Source organism: Nerophis ophidion, linkage group LG17, assembly GCF_033978795.1.
Source record: "Nerophis ophidion isolate RoL-2023_Sa linkage group LG17, RoL_Noph_v1.0, whole genome shotgun sequence".
Taxonomy (NCBI): Eukaryota; Metazoa; Chordata; class Actinopteri; order Syngnathiformes; family Syngnathidae; genus Nerophis; species Nerophis ophidion.
This window is the reverse complement of record NC_084627.1, coordinates 3,112,935-3,140,222: the sequence shown is the minus strand read 5'-3', so window position 1 is coordinate 3,140,222 and position 27,288 is coordinate 3,112,935. Positions and strand designations below refer to the sequence as shown.

Here is a 27,288-nt window from a genome sequence, read left to right as displayed (position 1 = left end):
AAAACAAATATCAGTTTGAATTGGTCCAGGTTATCAGGAACTGTTATTACTGACGGACAGGTGTCGCGGTGGGACTGCAGCCAGGCACGTAAGAAAAACCCTCGTCTCTGTCGCTTTCACTCATTTGCCGCTTTTCCACTAACGCAGGGGTAGGCAACCCAGAACGTTGAAAGAGCCATTTTGGACCCAAATAACACAACGCTGTCAAGTGCCGTTCATACAAAACTTGCGGGCCGTACTAACTATATACTTTTATATAAAGGTAGGGGGCCGCAAAAAAACGTCTCGCGGGCCGCAATTGGGACCCCTGTATTAGATCTACTATGGACTGGACTGTCACTATTATGTGAGATCAACTATGGACTGGACTCTCACTATTATGTTAGATCCACTATGGACTGAACTCTCACTATTATATTAGATCCATTATGGACTGGACTGTCACTATTATGTTGGATCCACTATGGACTGGACTCTCACTATTATGTTAGATCCACTATGGACTGAACTCTCACTATTAGATTAGATCCACTATGGACTGGACTGTCACTATTATGTTAGATCCACTATGGACTGGACTCTCACTATTATGTTAGAGTCTAACATAATAGTGAGAGTCCAGTCCATATTGATGGTCTCCTGCTGGCCCCACTATGGACTGGACTCTCACTATTATGTTAGAATCTAACATAATAGTGAGAGTCCAGTCCATAGTGAGGCCAGCAGGAGACAATCCCGAGCAAAGAGAGGTCAGCACGGCATAGATGTCCCTAACCGATGCACAGACGAGCGGACAGCCAGCGCTTCATCCGTGGCCACCGAACCTGTGGAGCAGAAAAGAAACGGCAGATCAACTGGTCTAAAAGGAGGGGGTCTATTTAAAGGCTACAGTATACAAATTAATTTTAAGATGGGAATTAAATGCTTCTACTGAGCTAAATCACTTCCCGTGAAATGTTCATAAACCCTGTCATCCTGCAGGAGAAGGAGTCCGTCTTCCTGTTGGATGACAAAAGGCTCAGCGAGATCAACATGGTCTCCGGTCGCACCAAGAAGAAGACCCCGAAACTTCACCCAATGCTAAACAATGTGGTGACGATGGCTCCGTCTCGCAATGGTGACATCACCTGGGTTCAACCTGAGGATTATTCACCTTTTCTTTGTGATACAAACTTCCCTTTTGTGTGTTTTCCAGGTTTGTGGTTCTGTGGACTTTTGGGCACGGGAGAGCTCTTTTTATGGAACAGGGATAAGGACTTGTTAAAGACGACCACAGCTGTGCCTGAAGTTGTTCAGTTGATTTCTGATATCCGAGGTAAAAGTTACTGCTGACTGACTACATGTTTTTAAGATGCAAATTTTGATATAAAGTACAGGCCAAATATTTGTACACACCTTCTCATTCAATGGGTTTTCTTTATTTCCATGACTATTTACATTGTAGATTGTCACTGAAGGCATCAAAACTATGAATGAACATGTGGAGTTATGTACTTAACAAAAAAAATTAGCTAATGCAACAAAATTTTGTTCTTATCTGTACTGCAAAGTTCAAATTTGAATTACAATAAAATGAAGTCTAAGTCTAAAAAAGGTGAAATAACTGAAAACATGTTTTATGTTTTAGTTTCTTCAAAATAGCCACCCTTTGCTCTTATTACTGCTTTGCACACTCTTGACATTCTCTCGATGAGCTTCAAGAGGTAGTCACCTGAAAGGGTTTTCACTTCACAGGTGTCATAGTTGTGATGCCTTCAGTGACTCCTCTTGATATTTCAAATAATATTTTTTGAGCGACAAACTGAGTATACAACACAAAAAGGTTGAGTTGTGTTGGCAACGATTTCAGTCCAGTTCAAACAAACAAATATTCACAATAACACCTTTTTCCTCCTTGATCATTTTGTTTTTTCCCATTTGATCCTAAATATCCCATTACAATTTTCACACCGTAACAACACCGATCAACCAATCAGAAATTCACAACATATTTCTCTTAACTCAAAAACGACAATCATGCTTTCCACAAACAACAATAATAATTAGGGACGACATTTATGACACAAATAAAGAATGGCTTTAAAAATGACACAACTGCTGCTTTGTAGATTATTGCCGTGTGCGTCTTTTTGTGGAGGTTTCTTTAAGAAAATAATACTAAGCTTCCATACGTAGTACAGAGTAATGCTTGGTGATATGATGCACACGCATGCATTCATACATAGAACACATTAGTCATTGCAACACTGTGTGTGTGTGTTGAGGAAACACATGGATTAAAAAACAAAGTACATTTTTCCTTCTCAAATATTTGAAGTGAAGGGTTTATACTGAGTAGGTTCATTTAGCCACAGGTGGGAAACATGTCCATAAAATTAGAGATTTTTGCTTCATGATGTCGTGAAAGCCTGGATTTTGTAATGTTGCTATCTGAGCTCCTCCTATAACAAACAATTGAAGCAGATGGTTGATTTTTCTAACATTTCGTTCTGATAAAAAGGCACCAGGGACACATATTCAGGTATGATATCGTTAAACAGTCAATTTTGCTTAAAATGGGACTTTTAAAATATTATGCAATTTGCATTGATTACTGCTATCCAAGGAAGTGTTAACTTCAAGTAAAACACACTTTAAGAGTACAATTTCTCCCAAAATAAATAATGTAAGGATAATTAATTTGCTCTAGGGTTGAACTGTCCCCACCACAAAACCTTTAGTAACTACTGGAAATGTGGGAAAGGGGTCATATTATGATTTGTGTGTACATTTAAAACACATCCTGTAATATGGAATGGTGGTTCTTTGGTCCAAATTTTGCATGGATTAATTTTTGTATACGTTTACCAACCTTTTTCTGACCGTTCTATCAGGATTTTATTTAGAAGAAGCAGTGACTTCCGCTGTAAAAAAAAAAAAAACCATGGCTGCGTGCATTTCTGTTTGTCCGACATTGTCGGGCTATTTTTTTATCCATTTTTCCTTCTGTTTGCTACTTTTGTTTTACCTTTCTTTATGAAATGATGTCTTTTCCCCATGTTTTTGTAGTTTTTAGTGCTTCCATATGGAGTTTGCTGACAGATATAAGTTCTAACTATACACTAATACTTTGTATTAAAAATGACAACAGCAGAGGACGCATGTGCATTTACGGGACTGTCTGCCCCACAACGAGGATAGAAAAAAAGAAGGAACATATTTACGACAATAGCGCACTTGCGCAAAGCTTTTTGGGTAAAACTTGACCAAGTATTTAGTTATCCGCTGACGTCACTCGCTACTCAAATTCCAGACGGCTTGTTTAGAGGAAGTATGGAGGAAGGCAAGATTGTTTTATAAATATCTCTGCCATGCCTCAATGGTTTGATTACAATTTTTAGGGACTTATAGGGATCTCAAATACACAACAAGAGGTAAACAAGTTGGTGTTGTATACTAGGACCCCTTTAAGTAACATTTCAGCATTTTTACTTATCCAAATTTAGCATAAAACTAAAATACAGTAAAACTACTCTCCCTCACTATACTTAATGCAGTGTTTGTTTTGTTTGTTGATGCATTTTTGCAGGAAATGCTCGGCTGACCGTCCAGGTGTCAGGCGACGGGGTGCGCGTCCTGGTGGTCTCCACATCGGCGCAACTGTTCTTATGGGAGTGCACGGACATCAGAGACCTGGCGGAGATGTCCGTCAACACCATTAAGGGGCGATGGGCTGAAATGCAGCCGCTTCACGATTCCCTTCTGCCCTCCATAAAAGACAAAGAAACATCCCAGTGTACCATCTTTTCCAAGACCGAGGTTTGCTTCCAATGCTGATGAATGACATCCATCCCTGCCTTGAAGTGCTCAGTATGGATGTATTTTTGTTGCAGTCTATGGGGGATATCTGCCTATCAGCGTTTGTATTCACATGTGGGAAGAAGCTAATTATCACCTGCCTCAAAGTCCAGTGGATGGACGACTACATGAACTTGAGGTGAGGAAGCATGGTATAATACAGAGGTCTTTTTTTTTTAAATTTATTTATTTTTTATTTTTATTTTTATTAAATCAACATAAAAAACACAAGATTCAATTACAATTAGTGCACTAACCCAAAAAACCTCCCTCCCCCATTTACACTCATTCACACAAAAGGGTTGTTTTGATTCTGTTATTAATATTCTGGTTCCTACAATATATATCAATACAATGTGCAAGGGATACACACATGATTGTGTGTGCTGCTGATCCACTAATAATACTAAGCTTTAACAGTTAATTTTACTAATTTTCATTAATTACTAGTTTCTATGTAACTGTTTTTGTATTGTTTTACTTTCTTTTTTATTCAAGAAAATGTTTTAAATTTATTTATCTTTTTTTTAATTTAATTTTTTTAAAAAGGACCCTATCTTCACCAGACATGGTTGTCAACGAAATTAGATTGTTTCAAGGGGTTCTTAAAACCGAGTCCAGTCCAGATTGTGTCAAGGTCGGGCTCAGCAACACACACCTTCATTTATGTACACTCAAAATTAGGGAACTCAACAACATATTGCGTATAATCTGTAAACAAAGTTACAGAGGGGCATAGCTCGGTTGGTAGAGCGGCCGTGCCAGCAACTTGAGGGTTGCAGGTTCGATTCCCGCTTCCGTCATCCTAGTCACTGCCGTTGTGTCCTTGGGCAAGACACTTTACACACCTGCTCCCAGTGCCACCCACACTGGTTTAAATGTAACTTAGATATTGGGTTTCACTATGTAAAAGCGCTTTGAGTCACTAGAGAAAAGCGCTATATAAATATTCACTTCTCTTCACTACATTTTCAAAATAAGCGTTTATGTACAGTCCAGATTATGTCCAGGTCAGACTCAGCAACACACACCTTCATTTATGTACACTCAAAATTAGGGAACTCAACAACAGATTGCATATAATCTAATAACAAAATTACATTTTCAAAATAAGCATTTGAGGACTTTCCATCTTATTTTATGTTTTTTGGCATCATTATCGGTTTCAACCATATACAGTAACTTTCTAAAGTCAATAAATACTGAATACATTTTTAAGGAAAGTAATACGAAGTGAATTTCTGTTTTTGGCCTTAAAAATAAACCTTTTACCGAGCACTATAATTAAATTGACTAAATCATGACTGTCAATGGACTCTTCTAAAATAACAGAAATCACATCAAGCTTCATAAACAAACCAATCCTTAAACACATTTTTTTTAACTTAAACTTCCACTCAAAACAAAGACACCATATGACTATACCAACACCAGAGGTCTTCAACGTTGTCCCGGCCGAGGACCCTTAAACCGATGGAGCGATTGAGTGGGGACCTCCCACTTATCTACTGTATCTTGTAAAAGAAAATATTTGATATTAAACTGGTCATGAAGGTACCTTGTTATTGTGCAAGACTAAGATACTCAAATAATAGCAGTTGTGCTGCTAATAGCTAGATGGCAAACAGTGCGCTAATCACAAGCTAACAACCGCCGCACTGATTGCTACCTGACAACTGGCGTGCTCATCGTTAGCTGACAACTATAGCTTCATTTGCTAGCAACTAGCACGTTTATCGCCAACTAGTCCACTAATTCATATCTGGCAACTACTGCGTAAATCGCTAGTTGGCAACTAGAGTCCTCAAGTCGATAGTTGGCATATACCGTGTGAATCAATAGCTGGCAACTTGTGTGCTAATCGCTAGCTATTTTAAATGGTAACATGAATACAGTATTATGAATCAATCAATGTTTTTTATATAGCCCTGAATCACAAGTGTCTCAAAGGGCTGCACAAGCCACAACGACATCCGCGGTTCAGCATCCACATAAGGACAAGGAAAAACTCACAACCCAGTGGGACGTCGATGAGAATGACTATGAGAAACCTTGGAGAAGACTGCAAATGTGGGTAAACCCCGCCCCTCCAGTGGAGACCGGATGCAATGGACACCGAGTGGGTCTAGCATATATTGTGAAAGTCCAGTCCGTAGTGGATCTAACATAATAGTGAGAGTCCAGTCCATTGTGGATCTAACATAATAGTGTGAGAGTCCAGTCAATAGTGGATCTAACATAATAGTGTGAGAGTCCAGTCCATAGTGGATCTAACATAATAGTGAGAGTCCAGTCCATAGTGGATCTAACATAATAGTGAGAGTCCAGTCCATTGTGGATCTAACATAATAGTGTGAGAGTCCAGTCAATAGTGGATCTAACATAATATTGTGAGAGTCCAGTCCATAGTGGATCTAACATAATAGTGAGAGTCCAGTCCATAGTGGATCTAACATAATAGTGAGAGTCCAGTCCATAGTGGATCTAACATAATAGTGAGAATCCAGTCAATAGTGGATCTAACATAATAGTGTGAGAGTCCAGTCCATAGTGGATCTAACATAATAGTGAGAGTCCAGTCCATAGTGGATCTAACATAATAGTGAGAATCAAGTCCATAGTGGATCTAACATAATAGTGAGAATCCAGTCCATAGTGGATCTAACATAATAGTGTGAGAGTCCAGTCCATAGTGGATCTAACATAATAGTGTGAGAGTCCAGTCCATAGTGGATCTAACATAATAGTGAGAGTCCAGTCCATAGTGGATCTAACATAATAATGTGAGAGTCCAGTCCATAGTGGATCTAAAATAATAGTGAGAGTCCAGTCCATAGTGGGGCCAGCAGGAGACCATCCTAGGCGGAGACGGGTCAGCAGCACAGAGATGTCCCCAACCGATGCACAGGGGATCGATCCACCCCGGGTCCAAACTCTGGACAGCCAGCACTTCATCTATGTCCACCGGACTTGTGTCCCCCCCCCTTCCACGAGGGAGAGGGGATCAAAGGGGAAAAGAAAAGAAACAGCAGATCAACTGGTCTAAAAAGGGGGTCTATTTAAAGGCCAGAGTATACAAATGAGTTTTAAGATGGGACTTAAATGCTTCTATTGAGGTAGCATCTCTGTTACCGGGTGGGAATTCCAGAGTACTGGAGCCCGAATAGAAAACGCGTTATAGCCCGCAGACTTTTTTTGGGCTCTGGGAATCACTAATAAGCCGGAGTTCTTTGAACGCAGGTATCGGCAAGATAGGCTCAAGCTAGACCGTGTAGTATTTTATACGTAAGTAGTAAAACCTACTATATAGTTATAGTATGTTTATAAATTTAGTTTGTTTATGTATTTTTTTTTTAACTGCAAGATACATGGAGTATGGTGTCCATGCCAATGCTATTTATTAACACTACATTGGGTTGGATCGATGTTACTGTGTATTTAAAAACATTTGAGTTTGTGGAAAAATACCATAGATGAAAAAGCTAAAGAAAATATTTTATGACCACCCCCTGTGGGGTCACGGATCCGCTTTTTGTAGGCCGGTTATAACGTAAACCCACACTTGATACCAGCAGACATTTTCTGTGCGTAGCTCCATGGGATACAGCATACAATGGGCCACCAAGACATACCCCATGTCGCGTCTTACCCCCACCTGCCAACCGGTGAAGTCCAGAGGGGCGCTGGTGGCCGACTTCTCTCCTGATGGAAAACTACTTGCCATCGTTTTGAACCAGCGGCAGCCCAAGGTAAGCAATTAGCACTATCTGCCTTTTCAGAAATACTTTATTAATCCCTCAGGGGAAATTAAAATTTGCATTGTTATCGGTCCAAATGGGGTTTTCTCAGTCTATGTACTATTTTGGTTTCAGGCGACACAGGTTGTATTTGTGAGCACACAGAATTTTATCTCTGTATCAAGCGGCCTTGGTGGATGTGGTTGTAAATCTGAAGCGATTCCTTCTAAATACGTAAGGTATGGACTAAATACAATTAGCAATTAGTTTGATTTTGCACAGGAGTTCAATGTAGTTTTTTTCCCCCCTCTCTATTTAGGTCGTACTGGGTGAGCGGTCTAAGCTGGTCACATGATGGCCTTTTCCTCGCCTGTGTTCTGAAGAGAGGCGCCCTTCTCATCCTGGCTCGTCTCGGCAGGCTCCTCTCGCTAACAAGCACCGGTTGCAAAGTTGACTTTGGACCCGCGCACTTCCTCCCCCTGCACCCGCTGGTCACTTACCGGTTTGTCGTCATAATAAAACACGTGATCAATTGAAGTAGGGATGGGCGATATATTGCGGGTTTGTCTCTGTGGGATATAGAAAATGACTATATCGTGATATATTCAAGTATACAATCTCACGCAGTTGCTTTTAGCTGCGGTCATTACAGTGCAGGTGTTTCCCACTCTTTCTTGTCTCTCCTTCTCACAGAGAGTTAAAACAGGCGCACCTTCTTACATACGTCACATACTGTCGCGCGTGCAACATCACACACCCTCGCCGAGCAGAGAGGTAGCAAAATGGGCCACGTTAGCAGTGGTGCTAACGGAGCTGTGCGAGTGGTAATACAAGAGAAAGAAGGTGCAAATCTGGTAACAAATGAAGGAAGAATAATTAATTCACAAGAAGTACAGCACGGGGTCTGGGGTTTGGCTTCAAGTGGGAAGATGTTTTTACAAGTATGCGGCGAAAGCGTTGCTGCAAAAAGTAGCAGCACTGCTAATATGTAGCATCATTTAAAAAGTCACCCGCTAGCTATTTAAGAGTGCTTGAAACTCTGCATGTCAACATCTCCGGCCGGTGCCACACCAACAAAATGCCCAAGCAACCATTTCCACATCAACAACGTATGAAAAAAAAAGTCTAAAACAGAAGCAGATAACGTCCGCAGGAACCTACCACGTAGCGAAGGACATACACTATTTGATTTGCTATTATGCAGCTCATTTTATTTGACAGTTATTGAAATATCTTGTGTGTTATCATGCACAAAAGTGCACTTTATTTGATTTAAACTATTGCAGTGGTGTTTTGTACAAAAAGTGCAGTTTATTTAGTGCTGTTTTGACATGTCATTTTAGTGACATCATGCACAAAAGTGCACTGATAGCTTGTTTTAAAATGTCTCTGACAATCTTACACTTTATGCTTTGGAATTTACATGAATGTTTGTGCCACTGCTTGATAACTTTTATAAATACAGTTTTGGTAAATTGACTTAGTTGTGATTTCCCTCTGCATGCATGAAAGTTTAAAATGAGCATATATTAATGCAGTCTGAACAAGAATGTTTTAATGTAGACACATAGAATCCTCATACTGCTGTGATTATACACATCAAGTGTTTATCCAAGGCTAAGGCAAAATATCGAGATATATATCGTGTATCGTGACGTGGCCTAAAATTATCGAGATTTTAATAAAAGGCCATATCGCCCAGCCCTAAATTGAAGGATCTCTATCAAAACTCCTGCCTTTGCAAAGATAATGATGACTACAAAATGTCCAAAAACCACAACCACCAAAAGACATTGTTGTTAATAAACTAGTTTATTCAAAAGTCTTTCACCATTGTCTCCTGATCCCTTTATGAACGCTGCTTTGTTTTTTGCCCCGCAGGCCACCGGCCGGAATAGCAGAGGCCTCTCTTTCTAGCTCCAGCGTTTCAGCACGAGACGCAATGAGACAGCGCTATTCTGTGACCTGGCATCCTCGCCTCTTGTACTGCATTGTGTCTGACGGCTACATGGCCACGGTGCTGAAGGTTCTGAACAGGCCTTCTGCTGCAATGCTGGTGAAAACTGTGTTAGATAACACCAGCAAGGACCTTCAAAAGGCCAGCCAGCATCTGGATACATCACAGGTAGAGATTTCCGACAATGGCTTTTTTGCCGATATCCCGATATTGTCCAACTCTTAATTACCGATTCCGATATCAACCGATACTGATATATACAGTCGTGGAATAAACACATTATTATGCCTAATTTTGTTGTAATGCGCCGCTGGATGCATAAAACAATGTAACAAGGTTTTCCAAAACAAATCAACTCAAGTTATGTAAAAAAAAATGTCAACATGGCACTGCCATATTTATTATTGAAGTCCATCCATCCATCCATCATCTTCCGCTTATCCGAGGTCGGGTCGCGGGGGCAACAGCCTAAGCAGGGAAGCCCAGACTTCCCTCTCCCCAGCCACTTCGTCTAGCTCTTCCCGGGGGATCCCGAGGCGTTTCCAGGCCAGCCGGGAGACATAGTCTTCCCAACGTGTCCTGGGTCTTCCCCGTGGCCTCCTACCGGTTGGACGTGCCCTAAACACCTCCCTCGGGAGGTGTTCGGGTGGCATCCTGACCAGATGCCCGAACCACCTCATCTGGCTCCTCTCGATATGGAGGAGCAGCGGCTTTACTTTGAGTTCCTCCCGGATGGCAGAGCTTCTCACCCTATCTCTAAGGGAGAGCCCCGCCACACGGCGGAGGAAACTCATTTCGGCCGCTTGTACCCGTGATCTTATCCTTTCGGTCATGACCCAAAGCTCATGACCATAGGTGAGGATGGGAACGTAGATCGACCGGTAAATTGAGAGCTTTGCCTTCCGGCTCAGCTCCTTCTTTACCACAACAGATCGGTACAACGTCCGCATTACTGAAGACGCCGCACTGAGTGCATTATTTTTTTTTTAACATGCCTCAAAACAGCAGCTTGGAATTTGGGTCATGCTCTCCCTGAGAGAGCCTGAGGAGGTTGGGGGGTGGCGGGGTTGAGGTGTGGGGGGGTGTATATTGTAGCTTTCCGGAAGAGTTAGTGCTGCAAGGGGTTCTGGGTATTTGTTCTGTTGTGTTTATGTTGTGTTACGGTGGGAATGTTCTCCCGAAATGTGTTTGTCATTCTTGTTTGGTGTGGGTCCACAGTGTGACACATATTTGTAACAGTGTTAAAGTTGTTTATATGGCCACCCTCAGTGTGACCTGTATGCCTGTTGACCAAGTATGCCTTGCATTCACTTCTGTGTGTGAGTAAAAAGCCGTAGATATTATGTGATTGGACCGACACGCAAAGGCAGTGCCTCTAAGGTTTATTGGCGCTCTGTACTTCTCCCTACGTCCGTGTACCACTCCTTACAGCGGCGTTTTAAAAAGTCATAAATTTTACTTTTTGAAACCGATAATTTCCGATATCACATATAATATCGGCAGTCTGATATTATCGGACATCTCTAATCACAGGTGATACACTAGGATTTCTTTGGCCAACTCTGAAAGTTCCCTTATTGTAGTATTTTTCAACAATTTGCAATACGTGTCAGAGTTATCCCATTAGTGTATTGAACGTTTCTTGTCCAAAAATATAGCCTTGATGCTGGAATTTGGACAGTTTAGTGTACTCATGTCAAACTTAGATCTGGCCCGCTAAATCATTTTATGTGGCCCGCCCAAGCCTGGAAATAATGTTCCCAAATAAAGCACTTCATCTTTTCTAATGAAACATATTCGTAATTTAAATGTTGACAGACAATTGCATGTCTTTTAAACTTGGGATTTATTTGACCATGCAAAAAAAAAACATTGTTAACACAGGGGTGTTCACAGTTTGAGTTTTATTGGCCCGTAGCATATTTTTGGATAAACTAAACAACATTGAGAATGTAATAAAAAAAGAGCAAACATTTGTATTGTAATGAGAAAAAAAGCTGACAATTTGATACTAATAATGCCGGGGTGTCCCAAATCTTTCCCCAAGGGTCCCATACAAAAAAGTTCAAAGTTGTTTTATTATGTACAAAGACAAAAACAGATATATATTTAAAAACAAAAGTTAGGACCAGCTTTGTGTTATAAGTGAAAGTTATTATTGTTATTAGTATCATCATTTCAACAATTTTTCTCATTACGTTACGTATTTTTGCTGTTTTATTTTTACTGTTATTTTTTTAACCCCTTTATTAATCTATAATAGTAAACTTTGTCACCTATAACACAAAGCTGACAGTACGTTTTGTCATCACATAAATATTTAATGGCTGTTTTTGGCATTTATTTTTACAAAATAAGTGCCAAGTGCATTTTTTGTGTGTAACATTCTAGTTCGGTGCGTGTTTTATTTGTTTGTAGAATGTGTCTCGGCCAATAAAAAACAAAGTGCTGTGGGCCGTAATTGGGACAGACAAAAAGTGGGGCTCAAAGGAAGCGCTATTGTGCACTTTTTCCACTTTTTATGTAAATGCCATATAGATAGATAGTACTTTATTGATTCCTTCAGGAAAGTTCCCTCAGGAAAATTTAAATATATCACATACAACAGTGTTTCTTGACTATGGGGACGTTCATTGTAAATATCGATCTCAGACAACCAGAGGAAGTCTGGAGTTCAAGTCCTTGAGAAGTGTCTTAAGCATAGAAATTATGACATGAAGCTTTATTTTCATTCGCGCTTCAATTTTATTGACAGTTTATTTAAGAAACATTTATTTTTTATTTGCTTACAATGTATTCATTTTAACACTGTGAAATTGTATGTACATGAATTTATTTATTATTATTTAATTTAGTCTCTTTTTTTCAGTATACTTGATTAGTATTTATTTTTCTAATCAGCCTGACCTAAGTCCCGATAACACTCTTTGTGATTAACACATATCATTTGGTAAGGTTTATCCTGTTAAACTGTAGTAGGTAATATAATTATTAAAGATGCACCGAGGGATAGGTTGATTGGCAACATTAAATTGGCCCTAGTGTGTGAATTTGAGTGTGAATGTTGTCTGTCTATCTGTGTTGGCCCTGCGATGAGGTGGGGACTTCTCCAGGGTGTACTCCCCCTTCCGTCCGATTGTAGCTGAGCTAGGCACCAGCGACCCCAAACGTAATAAGCGGTAGAAAATGGATGGAAAATGGATGAATGGATATTAAAGATGACTTATTAATATTTGAGTACACCCCGGTTCAAAAAGGTTTAGAACCCCTGACTTACAACATAACGTTAAGGAGTGGAACAGGAGGCTACAAACGTTAGCAACACTTGCATATATGTGAGCTACTGGGCTAACATTACACAAACAACAATGTTAGGTTTTTTATTCAAACATACTGTGCTAACATTACACAAACAACAATGTTAGGATTTTTATTCAAACACATGATATTTCTCTGTTTGATGCTCATGAACAGTCTGTAGGAACACACTGTTAGTATATTTTCCATGAAACGGGCATTTTTACACTTAAGTTAGTGCCAATGTAATTGTTTTGCCTTCGTTTCCAGAGTTACGTGAAGATGTGTTTGGAGTCTGTATCGTTCCCCAATCTGGACCGTGGCTTTGAAGACACCAGATCATTCGCCACGAGTGTGCCTCCTGCCACCGACTCTATTTCTCCAGCCACACAGGATTCCCCTTTGCCTCTTTTCCTCCAGGACCAGGGGCTCCTCAGTAGTACAAAAGAGCTCATAGATAAAGTGCAGGTCTGTCAACAAGAAAAAGTTGTGTTGTTATGTCATTGCTGCTGCTTTAACTATTGTGATTGACTTCCAGACCTTCTTTGAGGACGATTCTGACATAGACGGACCTCCTGCTGGCTCTCAGCCGGCGGATGGCGGACGTCTGGAGTTTGCCTCCATGTTTGATACAGTTCACGCGCCGGACTCGGAGGCCGACTCTAAACATACGGCTAGCTCCGATGCCGAGGAAGACTTTCAGGAGAGCGTCCACCATCTTCACCATGAACTTTTGAAGATTCAGAACGGACTCTTGACAGCGTGGGCTCTCTGCATGTCTCTGGGCGCCGCGTTGGAAAATCGCGCTCACCTGCTGAAGTACGCCATCTACCGACTGGCGCAACTTGCCGCTTTTCTCCACTTGATCCCGAGCAGTGATGTCCGCTCGGGGAAAGGTTCTTCTTGGCTCCTGCAGCTTCTTAAAACGATTTTATCGTTTCTTCCGTGGGATCACTCAGGTGGGCCTCAAGCCCTGGGGCTGGTGGTGGAACTAAGTAGGCAGCTGGTGCACCTGCTGCTGGGCCCTCAAAGCGAGTTCTGCCCAGCAAGTCGCTTAGAAAGTCTATGCAGAGCTGTGCTGATTCTCAATCTGGTCTCCGATTCCCTCGATCGTGCCTACAGCCTGCAACAAAGAAGTGTGTGGGCTTCAGCAGAGAAGGACCCTCAGATTGCATCTTCAGATGTATACCATGTGCCTTTACTACAGGAAGGCAAGGAAAAGGAAAGAGGAGTTGCACGTCAGGGTCTGCCTGTACCCCACAGACCATCCAGCAGGTTTGGCTTGTCTTTAGATAAACAAAACAGCACTTTGTCAAAACGTCCTCTGGTTTTACAGACTTGCTGGAGTGTGGAAGTGGGTCTACAAGGTCAGCCGGCAATACCAAGAGGAGATCCGTGGCTTTAAAGATGGCAGCGGTTGGGAGGCGGAAGACGAGCAGCTGTCCGTAATCATATCTGAGATCCAAAGAGCTCTGCAAGCTACAGGAGAACGACTGGAGGAGGGCCCCACACTGCTGAATTACACTGGTATAAGAAAGCACATCACCTTCGATGCACTGGCTGCTGTTTGTTATGTGGAACTAAATATAAAGGATTATCTCGTCAGGTGAACAGCTATTCCTGTGTGGCTTGTACCAAAACGGTGTTGAGACGCTGCAAACACAAATTTGGGAAGAGAGTAAAAAAAGTATGTCACTTGATTTTGTTTTGCCCAAATAACGTCTCACAGTAATAATGTACGCCTCTCTCCTAGGTTCTCGTAGTGTCTTCCAGGAGACAAGGCTTTGTTTGGCTCTCCTCTACAGCCTGTTGGCCCAGTATCATCTCAGAGAAGCCGTGGAGTTGGGAGAACACATGGCCCACTTGGTTCTGCACAGAGCGGGACATTACAGTAACGACGCCGCTTGCACAGAATGTCAGTGTCAAAGAAACGCTATCTGCTTCGGTTAAGATTCCCGTCATTAGTCGTCTAACTTTTGTGCTCAGCAGCTGACCCACTTCTGCCGACAAACCTGCATATTGACGCCGCCTATGCCGTCATTCATGCTCTGGCGAGATTCATGGCCTCCTATTTTACTAATCGGCCGCTTAACATCCTGCCTGCGCACAATGTGGCCGTCCTGCCACCGCTACATCTACCTCACGGTACGTATAGCATAATCTAGCGTAGTCCTTATTGGGTCGTCCTCTGTTGGGTTTGCCAGAGGTAGATTCCACTCTGAGGTTTCCCATTCCTGCGGCCAGTTCTGTAGTGCTCTCCACTCCACGCCCCACTCTTGCAGTCTTCTTCATATGTTGGCTTAAGACGTTTTTTTTGGTCGGTTCCCATGTGTTGGCTCCCATAGCACTATCTTGGTAGCAAGGAGTTCAGGGTGTCTGTGGCAAGTTTTATCCTATTGGATGCTACCTTGTCACTCAGTCTTGAAGGATGCTTGTTGGTAACATGCCTGTGCAGGGCTTCTCAAAGTTTTTACACCAAGTACCATTATATTGTTTTCATATTTGCTATCCTCCACTTGTTGTAACAATTTAGAAAAAATTATTGGATTGAATTTCAGTGAGTCTTATTTCTTACATGTTTTGTGTATACCACAAACTTTTTACACCAAGTACCATTGTAATTTTTTCACATTTTCTATCCTCCACTTGTAACAATTTAGAAAAAATTATTGGATTGAATTTCAGTGAGTCTTATTTCTTACATGTTTTGTGTATACCACAAACTTTTTACACCAAGTACCATTGTAATTTTTTCACATTTTCTATCCTCCACTTGTTATAACAATTTAGAAAATTGTATTGGATTTAATTTAGTGAGTCTTATTTCCTACATGTTTCATGTATACCAGACCTGGGCCGTTGTAAACATTTTTTTTAGACCTTTAACATCAAAACTGTCGCCGCCATTATTATGTGCTGTGCTGTGTTTAAATGACCATAAGTCTTGAACTATAGAAAGTATTTCAGTGGTCGAAATGTGTGCTTTTGAGTGTTATACGAATTATTACGGTAATCTACATCACAGCAGCTCAGAGCAGCCAGCCCGAAACACTTGTGTCAGAAACGGTGCGGGAGCAGATTTTTACGTGACAAAATATCAAATTGTTGGTGTTCATTACACTCTGCAATCATATTTTGTTGTTTTTTACATTTGTGTTGTGCTTTGCTTGATTGTAAGAGATACACAACTATCGAGGAGCTGGTCTGAGAAGTAAAAGAGGAGCGACGTCAATATCTGGTTAATATTCAGTGTTTTATTGTTCATAGTTAATATTGTAAATAGAATAGAATAGAAAGTACTTGATTGATCCCTGGGGGAAATTCAGCACCACAGTTCGTTCACAATAAACAAACACTTAGGTATTTTTTACATGTCAATAATATAAATACAGCCTATTCACATGTGAATAGTATACATTTTGTTATACAGCATTATTCACATGTGAATAATAAAAATACAGTCTATTATACAGCATTATTCACATGCAAATAATTTAAATACAGTCTATTATACAGCATTATTCACATGCGAATAATATAAATACAGTTTATTATACAGCATAATTCACACGTGAATAATATTAATACAGTCTGTTATACATTCAAGTACCGTCAAAAAGGAACATATGCATTATACAGTCTGATGGCTGTCGGTATGAAGGACTTTCCGTGTCGTTCCGTGTTGCATTTTGGGAGTCTGAGCCTTCCACTAAACGTGCTCATTCTCTCCGCCAGGCCCGAGTGTAGTGAGTGGAAGGTGTTGTCCATAATGGCTAGGAGCTTTGCTAGACTTCTTATCTCTGACACCACCACCAGAGAGTCTAGCCTCCACTCCCACCACTTTACTGGTCTTCTTTACCAGCTTGTCCAGCCTGTTTGCGTAAATCCCACTTTCTTTATTTTCATGGACATTTTGGCTATCCCATTCAGTAAAAAACTGTAAAATTCCATTCTTTTTTTTTTTAAGTGGTCCGTCATAACGTTTTTAGAACTCTTATCGGACATTGTGACTTTTGGTATTAGTGTTCCTGAAAAAAAAAGGGACCCAAACCCATATACTATACAGCAGATTTTTTTTTTACAGCTAAATGTGTTTATATATTTTATACACACATAAACATTGGCCTACCGGACACATTTTTTTATCTCAATGTGGCCCCTGAGTCAAAATATATGCCCAGTTCTGCCCAAATTTTAATTAGGGATGTGCCTATCAGGCTTTAATGCTGCAAATTCCGATCATCCATGAGTGAGATCGGCTGATGCCACTTCCGATGCCGATTGGTATCGTATTAACTGTACTGTTTTCAATGTATTTATTTTCAGGTGCTATTGACAGTTTAACAACACAATATCTAAACTAGTTATTTGTTTTATTTTATTACATACAATTAATTGAGCAAAACAAAGTCAATAGCTGAATAACACAATAACTGTGTCGATAACAATCTGGATGGTTCGCTTCCCCTTTTGTCCGGATGACACAATGTCGAATATTTCCCAAAACAATTTGAAATGTGGACTCGTCAGACCACAGAACACTTTTCCACTTTACATCAGTCCATCTTAGATAATCTAGGGCCCAGAGAAGCCGGCGGCGTTTGTGGATGTTGTTGATAAACGGCTTTCGCTTTGCATAGTAGAGCTTTAACTTGCAATTACAGATGTAGCGACCAACTGTATTTAGTGACAGTGGTTTTATGAAGTGTTCCTGAGCCCATGTGGTGATATCTTTTAGAGATTTATGTCGGTTTTTGATACAGTGCTATTTGAGGGATCAAAGGTCACGGTCTTTCAATGTTGGTTTCCAGCCATGCCGCTTACGTGGAGTGATTTCTCCGGATTCTCTGAACCTTTTGATGATATTATGGACTGTAGATGTTGAAATCCCAAAATTTTTTGCAGTTGCAATTTGAGAAACGTTGTTCTTAAACTGTTTGACTATTTGCTCACGCAGTTGTGGACAAAGGGGTGTACCTCGCCCCATCCGTTCTTGTGAAAGACTGAGCATTTTTTGGGAAGCTGTTTTTGTACCTAATCATGGCACTCACCTGTTCCCAATTAGCCTGCACACCTGTGGGATGTTCCAAATAAGTGTTTGATGAGCATTCCTCAACTTTATCAGTATTTATTGCCACCTTTTCCAACTTCTTTGTCACGTGTTGCTGGCATCAAATTCTAAAGTTAATGATTATTTTAAAAAAAAAAACGTTTATCAGTTTGAACATCAAATATGTTGTCTTTGTAGCATATTCAACCGAATATGGGTTGAAAATGATTAGCAAATTATTGTATTCCGTTTATATTTACATCTAACACAATTTCCCAACTCATATGGAAACGGGGTTTGTATATATTTTGATATAGACCATGGACTTGTATTAAATCTTCCATCCATCCATTTCCTACCGCTTATTCCCTTTCGGGGTCACGGGGGGCGCTGGCGCCTATCTCAGCTACAATCGGGCGGAAGGCGGGGTACACCCTGGACAAGTCGCCACCTCATCACAGGGCCAACACAGATAGATAGACAACATTCACACTCACATTCACACACTAGGGCCAATTTAGTGTTGCCAATCAACCTATCCCCAGGTGCATGTCTTTGGAAGTGGGAGGAAGCCGGAGTACCCGGAGGGAACCCACGCATTCACGGGGAGAACATGCAAACTCCACACAGAAAGATCCCGAGCCTGGATTTGAACCCAGGACTGCAGGACCTTCGTATTGTGAGGCAGACGCACTAACCCCTCTTCCACCGTGAAGCCCTTGTATTAAATCTTTATGAACAAAAATCTATGATGTTCCTGTGTATTGCTAGATGGAGAGCATTTATCAATAGTGGAACCTGTACCACAGTCTGAGAATAGAGCAGGGGTTTTCAAAGTGGGCCTACTCTTAAACATAATACGGTTGAGAATTCCCTTAAGGCCCTGACAAATGGAATTTTCCGGCATTAAAAATCAATCAAGTCTGCCTTTGAACATAACTGAAATTAGCCAGCAGGTTTGAAAGAGGTTTTTCGTATTTTTTCTCAAGCTGTTGCGCCTGCCTTGAAGTCTTCACTATTATTTTTCCTCATGTTATATATATATATTTTTTTGTTTCGAGGCAGCCTTAAATGTGGGACGCTTGGTGCCGCTCAGCCAAGAGGAGGTGGCTCGAGCGGTCCGCCAGCAGCACATGTCCGAGAAGTGGACAGTGGACTACGCCCTGGACCTGCTCCTTCTTGGGGGTCTGCTCCCAGAGACCGCCTGGCTGGCGTTCAATCTCGGCGACTGGAAGACGGCAGCCTCTGTCAGCCTTGCCTACAAAAACTTCTGCCTTGACCAATTGGACTTCACTCGGTGAGTGTGTGAGCGAAACAATGAATTCAGTTTCCTGTCACTACAGCTGAGAGTGGTTTACCTTTCAAAAACAGGATTAACAGAAAGGAGCTTCACCTCCCGAAAGCTTTACTCCCTGAGAGTATTTTCCAGGCAGAGTTGCAGCATCTACTTGACAATAACTCTCAAGAACTCAGGGATATCACCGATAAGAAGTTTATAGGTTTGTTTTTGAGTATGTTCATTCACAGTGAAGCCTCTTATCCTCTAGCATCTTGTCTCAAACCTCTAGACCCTCTGGAAGGAGAAGACTTGGCATTGTTACAGGTGTCCATCCACGAGATCCTAAAGGCCTCCGTCATGGCTGGTGTGAATGTGTTGTCCTCACCCTTGACCTTCTTATTGGACTCGGCCAAGGACTTGTGCTCAGGCCTGCCCGCTTTGGTGCACAGTGGACTCTATTTGCCATCCCCACCTCTTTATTGTCCTCAACCTTCCCCAAACACACAGGTACATTGTAAACATGTATGACTATTCCTGTACATGTGTACTTACTCGTTGGGTACCATTTCCAGGATCCAGTAGGACCAGCGGGGCAGCTTACAGAGATTGCAACACGTCACAAAGTGTCAGGAGTTCTCCAAAGGATGCTATTACTCCTCAGGTCCTCTCATTGTTGTCACCCTGCTGCTCAGTGGTACATTCGTCATCTACGCCGTGCCAGGCATCTACTCTTCAAGGTACTCTCAAGATTTTTTTCATTTTGACATCTTCCAAAGTGGTTATGCTTTGGCACCGTTCATTTGTAGATAAAGATGAGGTACGGTTACCCATCCGCTGCTGAAGAGGAAAAAGCTCTCCCAGAAGGTTTGAGGAAGTTTGTCAGCCATGGTGGATTCTTCAAAGAGATGGAGAACAAAAACCTGGACTCGGATGCTATTCACACTATTAGTAATACAGCACCCTTATTTTACTTATAATCTAGCATCTTTTTTTAAGGTACTGACACGATTTGTTTTTATTAAGTTTGCTTCAGGGAGCTGTGTGGTTTATGCTGGATGCTTCATGTCAGAGATCAGCTTTCTATTGCCTGCAGGAAGTACCAGGCGGCCAGAATGCAACGGGTAGGATGGATTGTGTGTGTAATTACCGTATTTTCCGCACTATAAGGCGCACCTTCAACGAATGGCCTATTTTAAAACTTTGTTCATATATAAGGCAAACCGCATTTTAAGGCGCATAGAATAGATGCTACAGTAGAGGCTGGGGTTACGTTATGCATCCTTTAGATCAATGGTTCCCAAACTTTTGCAGGCTGGCGCCCCCTTGGCTCCCCAGTGAATTCCTAGCGCCCCCCCGCCACCCCCACAGACACATATGGAAACAAACACCTCTTTCTTGATATTTGGTATGCTGCAATTTGAAAAGAGAAAGGTTAAACACAAATGTGTATTTCACAAATAAAACCCAATTTAGTAAACCAATTTATTTTTTAGCAGTTTTAACTGTTTCAGCAACATAGAATGGTAAATAAACATTCCACCAGTAACCTTCATTGTCTCACACTTAATATTAATGGGATGGATGTGCTTGGTGCAGGGACATAAGCTTCTCAACATCAGGCTGGAACTCACTAAGAAGAAGTCGTAGATCCCCGCGGTCAGTAATTTTCAGTCGGTTTCTTTGCTTGGAAAGAAGCAAGGCGACTGCACTGAAGCCCCGTTCTACTAAATATGATGTTGGCGTGTGGTAACCGGACCCTGATGCGTCGTCCACTGACTCGTCCTGCTGCACGTGTTGTGTACAAATCGTCAAACAAACGTTCGAACTTCTGACTTCGACTTCGGACTGCCGCCCCCCTACCGCCCCTTTCTTCCTCACCGCCCCCCCAGATCTTTCCACCGCCCCCAGGGGGGCGGTACCGCCCACTTTGGGAACCACTGCTTTAGATGGAGCTGCACTAAAGGGAATGTCAACAAAACAGTCAGATAGGTCAGTCAAACTTTATCAATAGATTACAAACCAGCGTTCTGACAACTCTGTTCACTCCCAAAATGAATAAACAGCTGTTTTATATTTTCCCCGATTCAATAAACACGTAAAAAACAGTCTGATACTCGTTTGGTAAATCAAACGTTAGTGCAATCACAATATAGTGACACTCGAAATAGTGCAAAGCAATAATATATCAATAACTCAACGTTGCTCAAACGATAATGTCACACAACACAAGACACAAAATAAACATGTAAAGCTCATCCACGAATCCGTCAAATTCTTCTTCAGTGTTCCAATCAAACAGTTGGGCGAATACGGCATCCAACATGCCCGGCTCCGTCTCGCGCTTCTTCTAAGGGGGAAAATAAGGTCGGCGGCTGCTTACCGTAGAAGACGCGGACTTCTTCCTCTACGGGGGAAAATTAAGTCGGTGGCTGCTTACCGTAGTTGCGAGACTTGCTGTGGCTCAATATTGGTCCATATTTAAGGCGCACCGGATTAGAAGGTGCACTGTTAGCTTTTGAGAAAATTTTAGGTTTTAGGTGCGCCTTATAGGGCGGAAAATACGGTACAGTACAGGCCAAAAGTTTGGACACACCTTCTCATTTAATGCGTTTTCTTTATTTTCATGACTATTTACATTTTAGATTGTCACTGTAGGCGTCAAAACTATGAATGGACACGTGGAGTTATGTACTTAACAAAAAAAGGTGAAATACTTATTTTCTAATTACTTCAAAATAGCCACCCTTTGCTCTGATTACTGCTGTGCACACTCTTGGCATTCCCTTGATGAGCTTCAAGCACACCTGTGAAGTGAAAACCATTCCAGGTAGACTACCTTTTGAAGCCCGTCGAGAGAATGCCAAGAGTGTGCAAAGCAGTAATCAGAGCAAAGGGTTGCTATTTTGAAAAAACTAGAATATAAACCCTGTTTTGAGTTATTTCACCTTGTTTTGCTAAATACATAACTCCAAATGTGTTCATTCATAGTTTTGATGCCTTCAGTGACAATCTACAATGTAAATAGTCAAGAAAATAAAGAAACCACATTGAATGAGGCGGTGTGTCCAAACTTATGACCTGTACTGTATAAAACTAACATTACTTAACATAAAAAAGCACAGAGATTGAGTCATCAACACGTGAGATTCTTCGTTTCAGCACTTGATTAGTTTGTTTGGGAAAAAATGTAATCATACAAAAACTAACAGACCACTGTATAAGGGGAGACTCACTGTGCCTTCTACTGTAAAATACTGTTCTATATTGAAAAGTATTGTAAAAAAAAATATGAATACGCTATAAGCAATAAGAAACAAGTTGCCTAATGTGGGTCAGGTAACCATTTAGGAATGTTTCTAACTGCTCTGCTCACTCTTGGCATTCTCTCGATGAGCTTCAAGAGGTAGTCACCTGAAATGGCTTTCACTTCACAGGTGTGCTTGAAGCTCATTTATTGGCCGTGCCTAAAAGCCAATCAATGGGCTTACGGGCAATCTGGAGGGACTGGCTTCAGTCTGAGCAATGGTTTTCCGCCTGGCAAAAGTGTTGTCTCCATTTAATAGCGTAACATTATTTTTGGATATTGAAAAGCACAGGGGACAAAAACTGCCTTCTATAAGAGAGAGGGCGTTGGGAAGTTCAGGGGACAAGCCCCCCTAATTACATCCGTGCCCACTGCAACTTCAGGATGTTTAACCAAAACCTCTAGTGAACCTATAAGCACGTCTGCAACATTTAAGCAAGATTGGTTAAAAAAATCAAGCAAGCCGTCGAATTCATAAAACATTGATGATATATTTGTACTAAGTGTATGCCAGTATGCCTTCCAAAGCATCGTGACAACAACCCATTGGAGGCGCCGCCACAAATTTAATTTAGTAATGTGAAAAATAAGAAAGTCATAGGATGTTCAAATGTTTTCACATGACTGTTTTATGCTTTAACAGCTTGATTTGTGTATGTTTCTTTTAGGCTGATACTGAGGTTTTGTCAGCCTGCATGGACACTCTTCTATGGGCCCATCGTTACTTGCCCTTCTCTCACTTGCTGAATGCTGAGGAAATCCTCCAGGACCTTCTGCTCAGCCTGGTGTCCGAACTGCCACCTATTGCTCTGGTGAAATGATGGTTTCTCATTCTCCTCCCTCAACAACAACAACAACCAAAATGGTATTTTGTTGTTTTTCCTCCTCAGGTGGCAGACACGCTGGTACTTGCCTTCCCAGAGAAGGAGGAGTCTGTCAGAGTCTCCCTGAGGGAAAAGTATAACTCACTGCTGCAGAGCCTGAAGCAATGCAGTGTGTCTGGTATGCACACATTTATTTTATATATATATATATATATATATACATATATATATATATATATATATATATATATATATATATATATATATATATATATATATATATATATATATATATATATATATATATATATAAATATATATATATATATATATATATATATATATATATATATATATATATATATATATATATATATATATATATATATATATATATATATTAGATGTGTATCCATCCATCCATCCATTTTCTACCGCTTGTCCCTCTTGGGGTCGCGAGGTTGCAGGAGCCTATCTCAGCTGTATTTGGGCGGTAGGCAGGGAATATATATGTATATATGTGTATATATATATGTATATATATATATATATATATATATATATATATACATATACACACATATATACATATACACATATATATATACATATATATGTATATATATATATATATATATATATATATATATATATATATATATATATATATATATATATATATATATATATATATATATGTCTTGATTGGATTATCCAGAGAATAGTGCTCGATACCGTGGTAGAGCGCAATATGTAGGTGTGGGAAAAATCACAAGACTACTTCATCTCTACAGAACTGTTTCATGAGGGGTTCCCTCAATCCTCAGGAGATTTTTTCTCCTGAGGATTGGGGGAACCCCTCATGAAACAGTTTATATATATATATATATATATATATATATATATATATATATATATATATATATATATATATATATATATATATATATATATATAGGTGTGGGAAAAATCACAAGACTACTTCATCTCTACAGAACTGTTTCATGAGGGGTTCCCTCAATCATCAGGAGAAAAAATTTCCTGATGATTGAGGGAACCCCTCATGAAACAGTTCTGTATACATATATATATATATATATATATATATATATATATATATATATATATATATATATATATATATATATATATATATATATATGTACTGTATATGCAGTACAGGCCAAAAGTTGGGACACACCTTGTCATTCAATGTGTTTTCTTTATCTTCATGACTATTTTTATTTACATTGTAGATAGTCACTGAAGGCATCAAAACTATGAATGAACACATGTGGAGTTATGTACTTAACAAAAAAGTTTATTCAAAGTAGCCACCCTTTGCTCTGATTACTTTTTTGCACACTCTTGGCATTCTCTCAATGAGCTTCGAGATGTAGTCACCTGAAATGACTTTCACTTCACAGGTGTGCTCGAAGCTCATTGAGAGAATGACAGGAGTGTGCAAAGCAGTAATCAGAGCAAAGGGTGGCTTTTCTGAAGTAATTACATGAAATGAAAATAAAGAAAATGCATTGAATGAGAAGGTGTGTCCAAACTTTTGGCCTGTATGTATATATATATATATATATATATATATATATATATATATATATATATATATATATATATATATATATAATGGGTTGTACTTGTATAGCGCTTTTCTACCTTCAAGGTACTCAAAGCGCTTTGACACTACTTCCACATTTACCCATTCACACACACATTCACACACTGATGGAGGGAGCTGCCATGCAAGGCGCCAACCAGCACCCATCAGGAGCAAGGGTGAAGTGTCTTGCTCAGGACAGAACGGACGTGACGAGGTTGGTTCTAGGTGGGATTTGAACCAGTGACCCTCGGGTTGCGCACGGCCACTCTCCCACTGCGCCACGCCGTCCCTAATACATATATATATATATATATATATATATATATATATATATATATATATATATATATATATATATATATATATATATAACTTTAGTGGGTTATTTGTGCTTATGTACACTACTGTACTTGATACCCAAACTGTTGCTACGGGTCTTGTGAGGCAGCCTGTGAGATCTTATGTTGCAAGTCAGGTGTTTAATACCGTAAACGTATTCTGCTGCATATTGTTTGTTCTCTAGAGGGGGACAAAGACCAGGCCAAAATGACCGTTCTGATCCAAAACAAGTCCAAGCAGAGGAGAAAGCACCTCGGCCGCATGCTTAGGCACCTGGCTCCCCTTGAGCTCCGACTGTGGGTGAAAGAAGAGGAAGATGAAGACAGGGGACGCAAACCCGGGGCATCTGTGCCGAGGCAGCCATCACCTGTCGTGAGTGTGAACCCCAGCACTTTAACCGATACAGCAGAGATCGAGGGCGTCTCTCCAAACCCACATAGCCAATCTAAAGCAAGGTAACTAGTGTGAAACAAAAACAGCGTTTTATGGCGTGGCTTATTCTGTTGTCTTCTTAAAGGGGGGCGAGAGAAAAAAAAAAGAGGACTGCTGTTCCAGCGAAGCAAAATGTCAGTCAACATGATGCAGCGCTAACCTCCCTTCCTGTCGTTGGTACTTGGGAGTTTGAACTCGAGGACGACGAGTATCTAAACTTTCTCGAGCTCTTCCTCAGCTACATGCTAGAGAAGGACAGCGTTGACGGCGGAGAGCCTCCCTTGCTGAAATCCTTTTGCACCATGATGAGGGAGCGAGAGTTGCATTCGCTTACCTTCGACGTGCTCACAACGATGCACCGGCGCCAAAGAGACAGCGGACAGTACCCGGAGAGGAAACTCCGCAACAACGACCTTCCTGTTTTCAGAGCTGGCTGCTGCCAGAGGACAGCGAAACGCGACACGACATCTGAGCAGCAAACTTCCACCAGCCTCTCTGCACTCGCTCTGTCTGAGAGGCAAACTGGATTGTTTAGCCGCCTGCACAGCAATGTTAAAGAGTTAAAGAGAGTCTCCGCTTCCGACTTGAGCCAAAGTGCCCTGCAGGCAACAGAATGTTCAGTGTCTCCAGAAGCCGTTGTAGAACTGCAACAGGTCCTGGACTCTAAATTAGAGGCTGAATTCCCAGAACTCGGCAGGCTGCTGGAGTGGATGTTACGCTGGGCTGACAGGAGGGCGCTTCAGGGTCATCAGGGCAAAAAGAAAAAGAAGGCAGATGGAACGTTCGATGAAGGTATAGTCATTCGCGTTAAAACCTCTGCACCGGCCGTCCTTACTTCTCTCGGCCTGCTGGAGCACAGGTTCTCTTCTGTCCTTGAATCTGACGCCGTAGTTCACGTCCAAGTCCCGGAAACAAAGGGGACTGGTTTTCCAGTGGTGCAACCTGAGATGGACATCAGCCTGGAACGAGAGGCCATCGTTGATACTGGCTTTCCTGAAACAGCTAAAACTCCTATTGATGCTTTTGTTCACAATGAACAGCATGAAGAACCTGCCATGTAAGTGCACATTTAACAAAGCATGTGTATGCTAATTGTCTACATATTAATTATCTTCCTCCGGTAGTTCTCATGCTCACGAACCAGAAGAGATGGTGTTTCACAGGACACCTCTCCCTGACGACCCAGATGAACTTAGCTTTAGTGCTCAGAGGCCTGTCCCAATATCACAGGGACCATGTTTTGAGGATTTGGATGTTACACCTGAAAAAGAAGGTATGACAACACAATTGTAAAGTTCTATGCATCCTATAAAAGCGCTTTTAATCAACATTGTGTATATGTCTCAGGCAAAAGTAGTGACTACGACCGCACGGACGTGTCCTCTTCTCTCTCAAATGGGATATCTGAAAATCTGTGCTCACCTCAAACCGTGAATAGAGCCGCCTATCCTTAATAAATGATATCACCTTATCAGTGTACATGCACAAACACTGTTTTGTTCTTTTTTCAGAGTTTAAAGATAGCGGATCTGTTAGAGACACCCAACCCCACTTCTGCGTGAGTTCTTTTTATTTCATGTCAAATGTATACATTTGGAGAGCACTCACAGCGACAAA

At 41.0% G+C, this 27,288-nt stretch overlaps 1 protein-coding gene across 9 annotated transcripts in view; it reads left to right on the top strand.

The window, feature by feature from the left end:
• Positions 1–27,288, top strand: part of cplane1 (ciliogenesis and planar polarity effector 1) — a 165,729-nt gene that overhangs the window by 100,434 nt on the left and 38,007 nt on the right. For 5 of the 9 annotated variants that reach the window (XM_061875724.1, XM_061875725.1, XM_061875729.1 and 2 more), the window contains 27 exons: positions 982–1,117; positions 1,196–1,315; positions 3,569–3,798; positions 3,873–3,976; positions 7,430–7,586; positions 7,710–7,813; positions 7,894–8,076; positions 9,456–9,699; positions 13,099–13,296; positions 13,367–14,103; positions 14,165–14,355; positions 14,435–14,515; positions 14,582–14,743; positions 14,815–14,973; positions 18,944–19,175; positions 19,250–19,377; positions 19,426–19,664; positions 19,730–19,894; positions 19,964–20,105; positions 20,181–20,278; positions 23,130–23,273; positions 23,352–23,463; positions 25,424–25,694; positions 25,757–26,728; positions 26,796–26,944; positions 27,019–27,101; positions 27,183–27,229. In XM_061875724.1, the coding sequence (XP_061731708.1) occupies positions 982–1,117; positions 1,196–1,315; positions 3,569–3,798; positions 3,873–3,976; positions 7,430–7,586; positions 7,710–7,813; positions 7,894–8,076; positions 9,456–9,699; positions 13,099–13,296; positions 13,367–14,103; positions 14,165–14,355; positions 14,435–14,515; positions 14,582–14,743; positions 14,815–14,973; positions 18,944–19,175; positions 19,250–19,377; positions 19,426–19,664; positions 19,730–19,894; positions 19,964–20,105; positions 20,181–20,278; positions 23,130–23,273; positions 23,352–23,463; positions 25,424–25,694; positions 25,757–26,728; positions 26,796–26,944; positions 27,019–27,101; positions 27,183–27,229 (5,588 nt within the window). The remainder of the gene's footprint in view (positions 1–981; positions 1,118–1,195; positions 1,316–3,568; positions 3,799–3,872; positions 3,977–7,429; positions 7,587–7,709; positions 7,814–7,893; positions 8,077–9,455; positions 9,700–13,098; positions 13,297–13,366; positions 14,104–14,164; positions 14,356–14,434; positions 14,516–14,581; positions 14,744–14,814; positions 14,974–18,943; positions 19,176–19,249; positions 19,378–19,425; positions 19,665–19,729; positions 19,895–19,963; positions 20,106–20,180; positions 20,279–23,129; positions 23,274–23,351; positions 23,464–25,423; positions 25,695–25,756; positions 26,729–26,795; positions 26,945–27,018; positions 27,102–27,182; positions 27,230–27,288) is intronic. The other 4 variants (XM_061875732.1, XM_061875730.1, XM_061875731.1 and 1 more) reach the window with 3 other exon arrangements.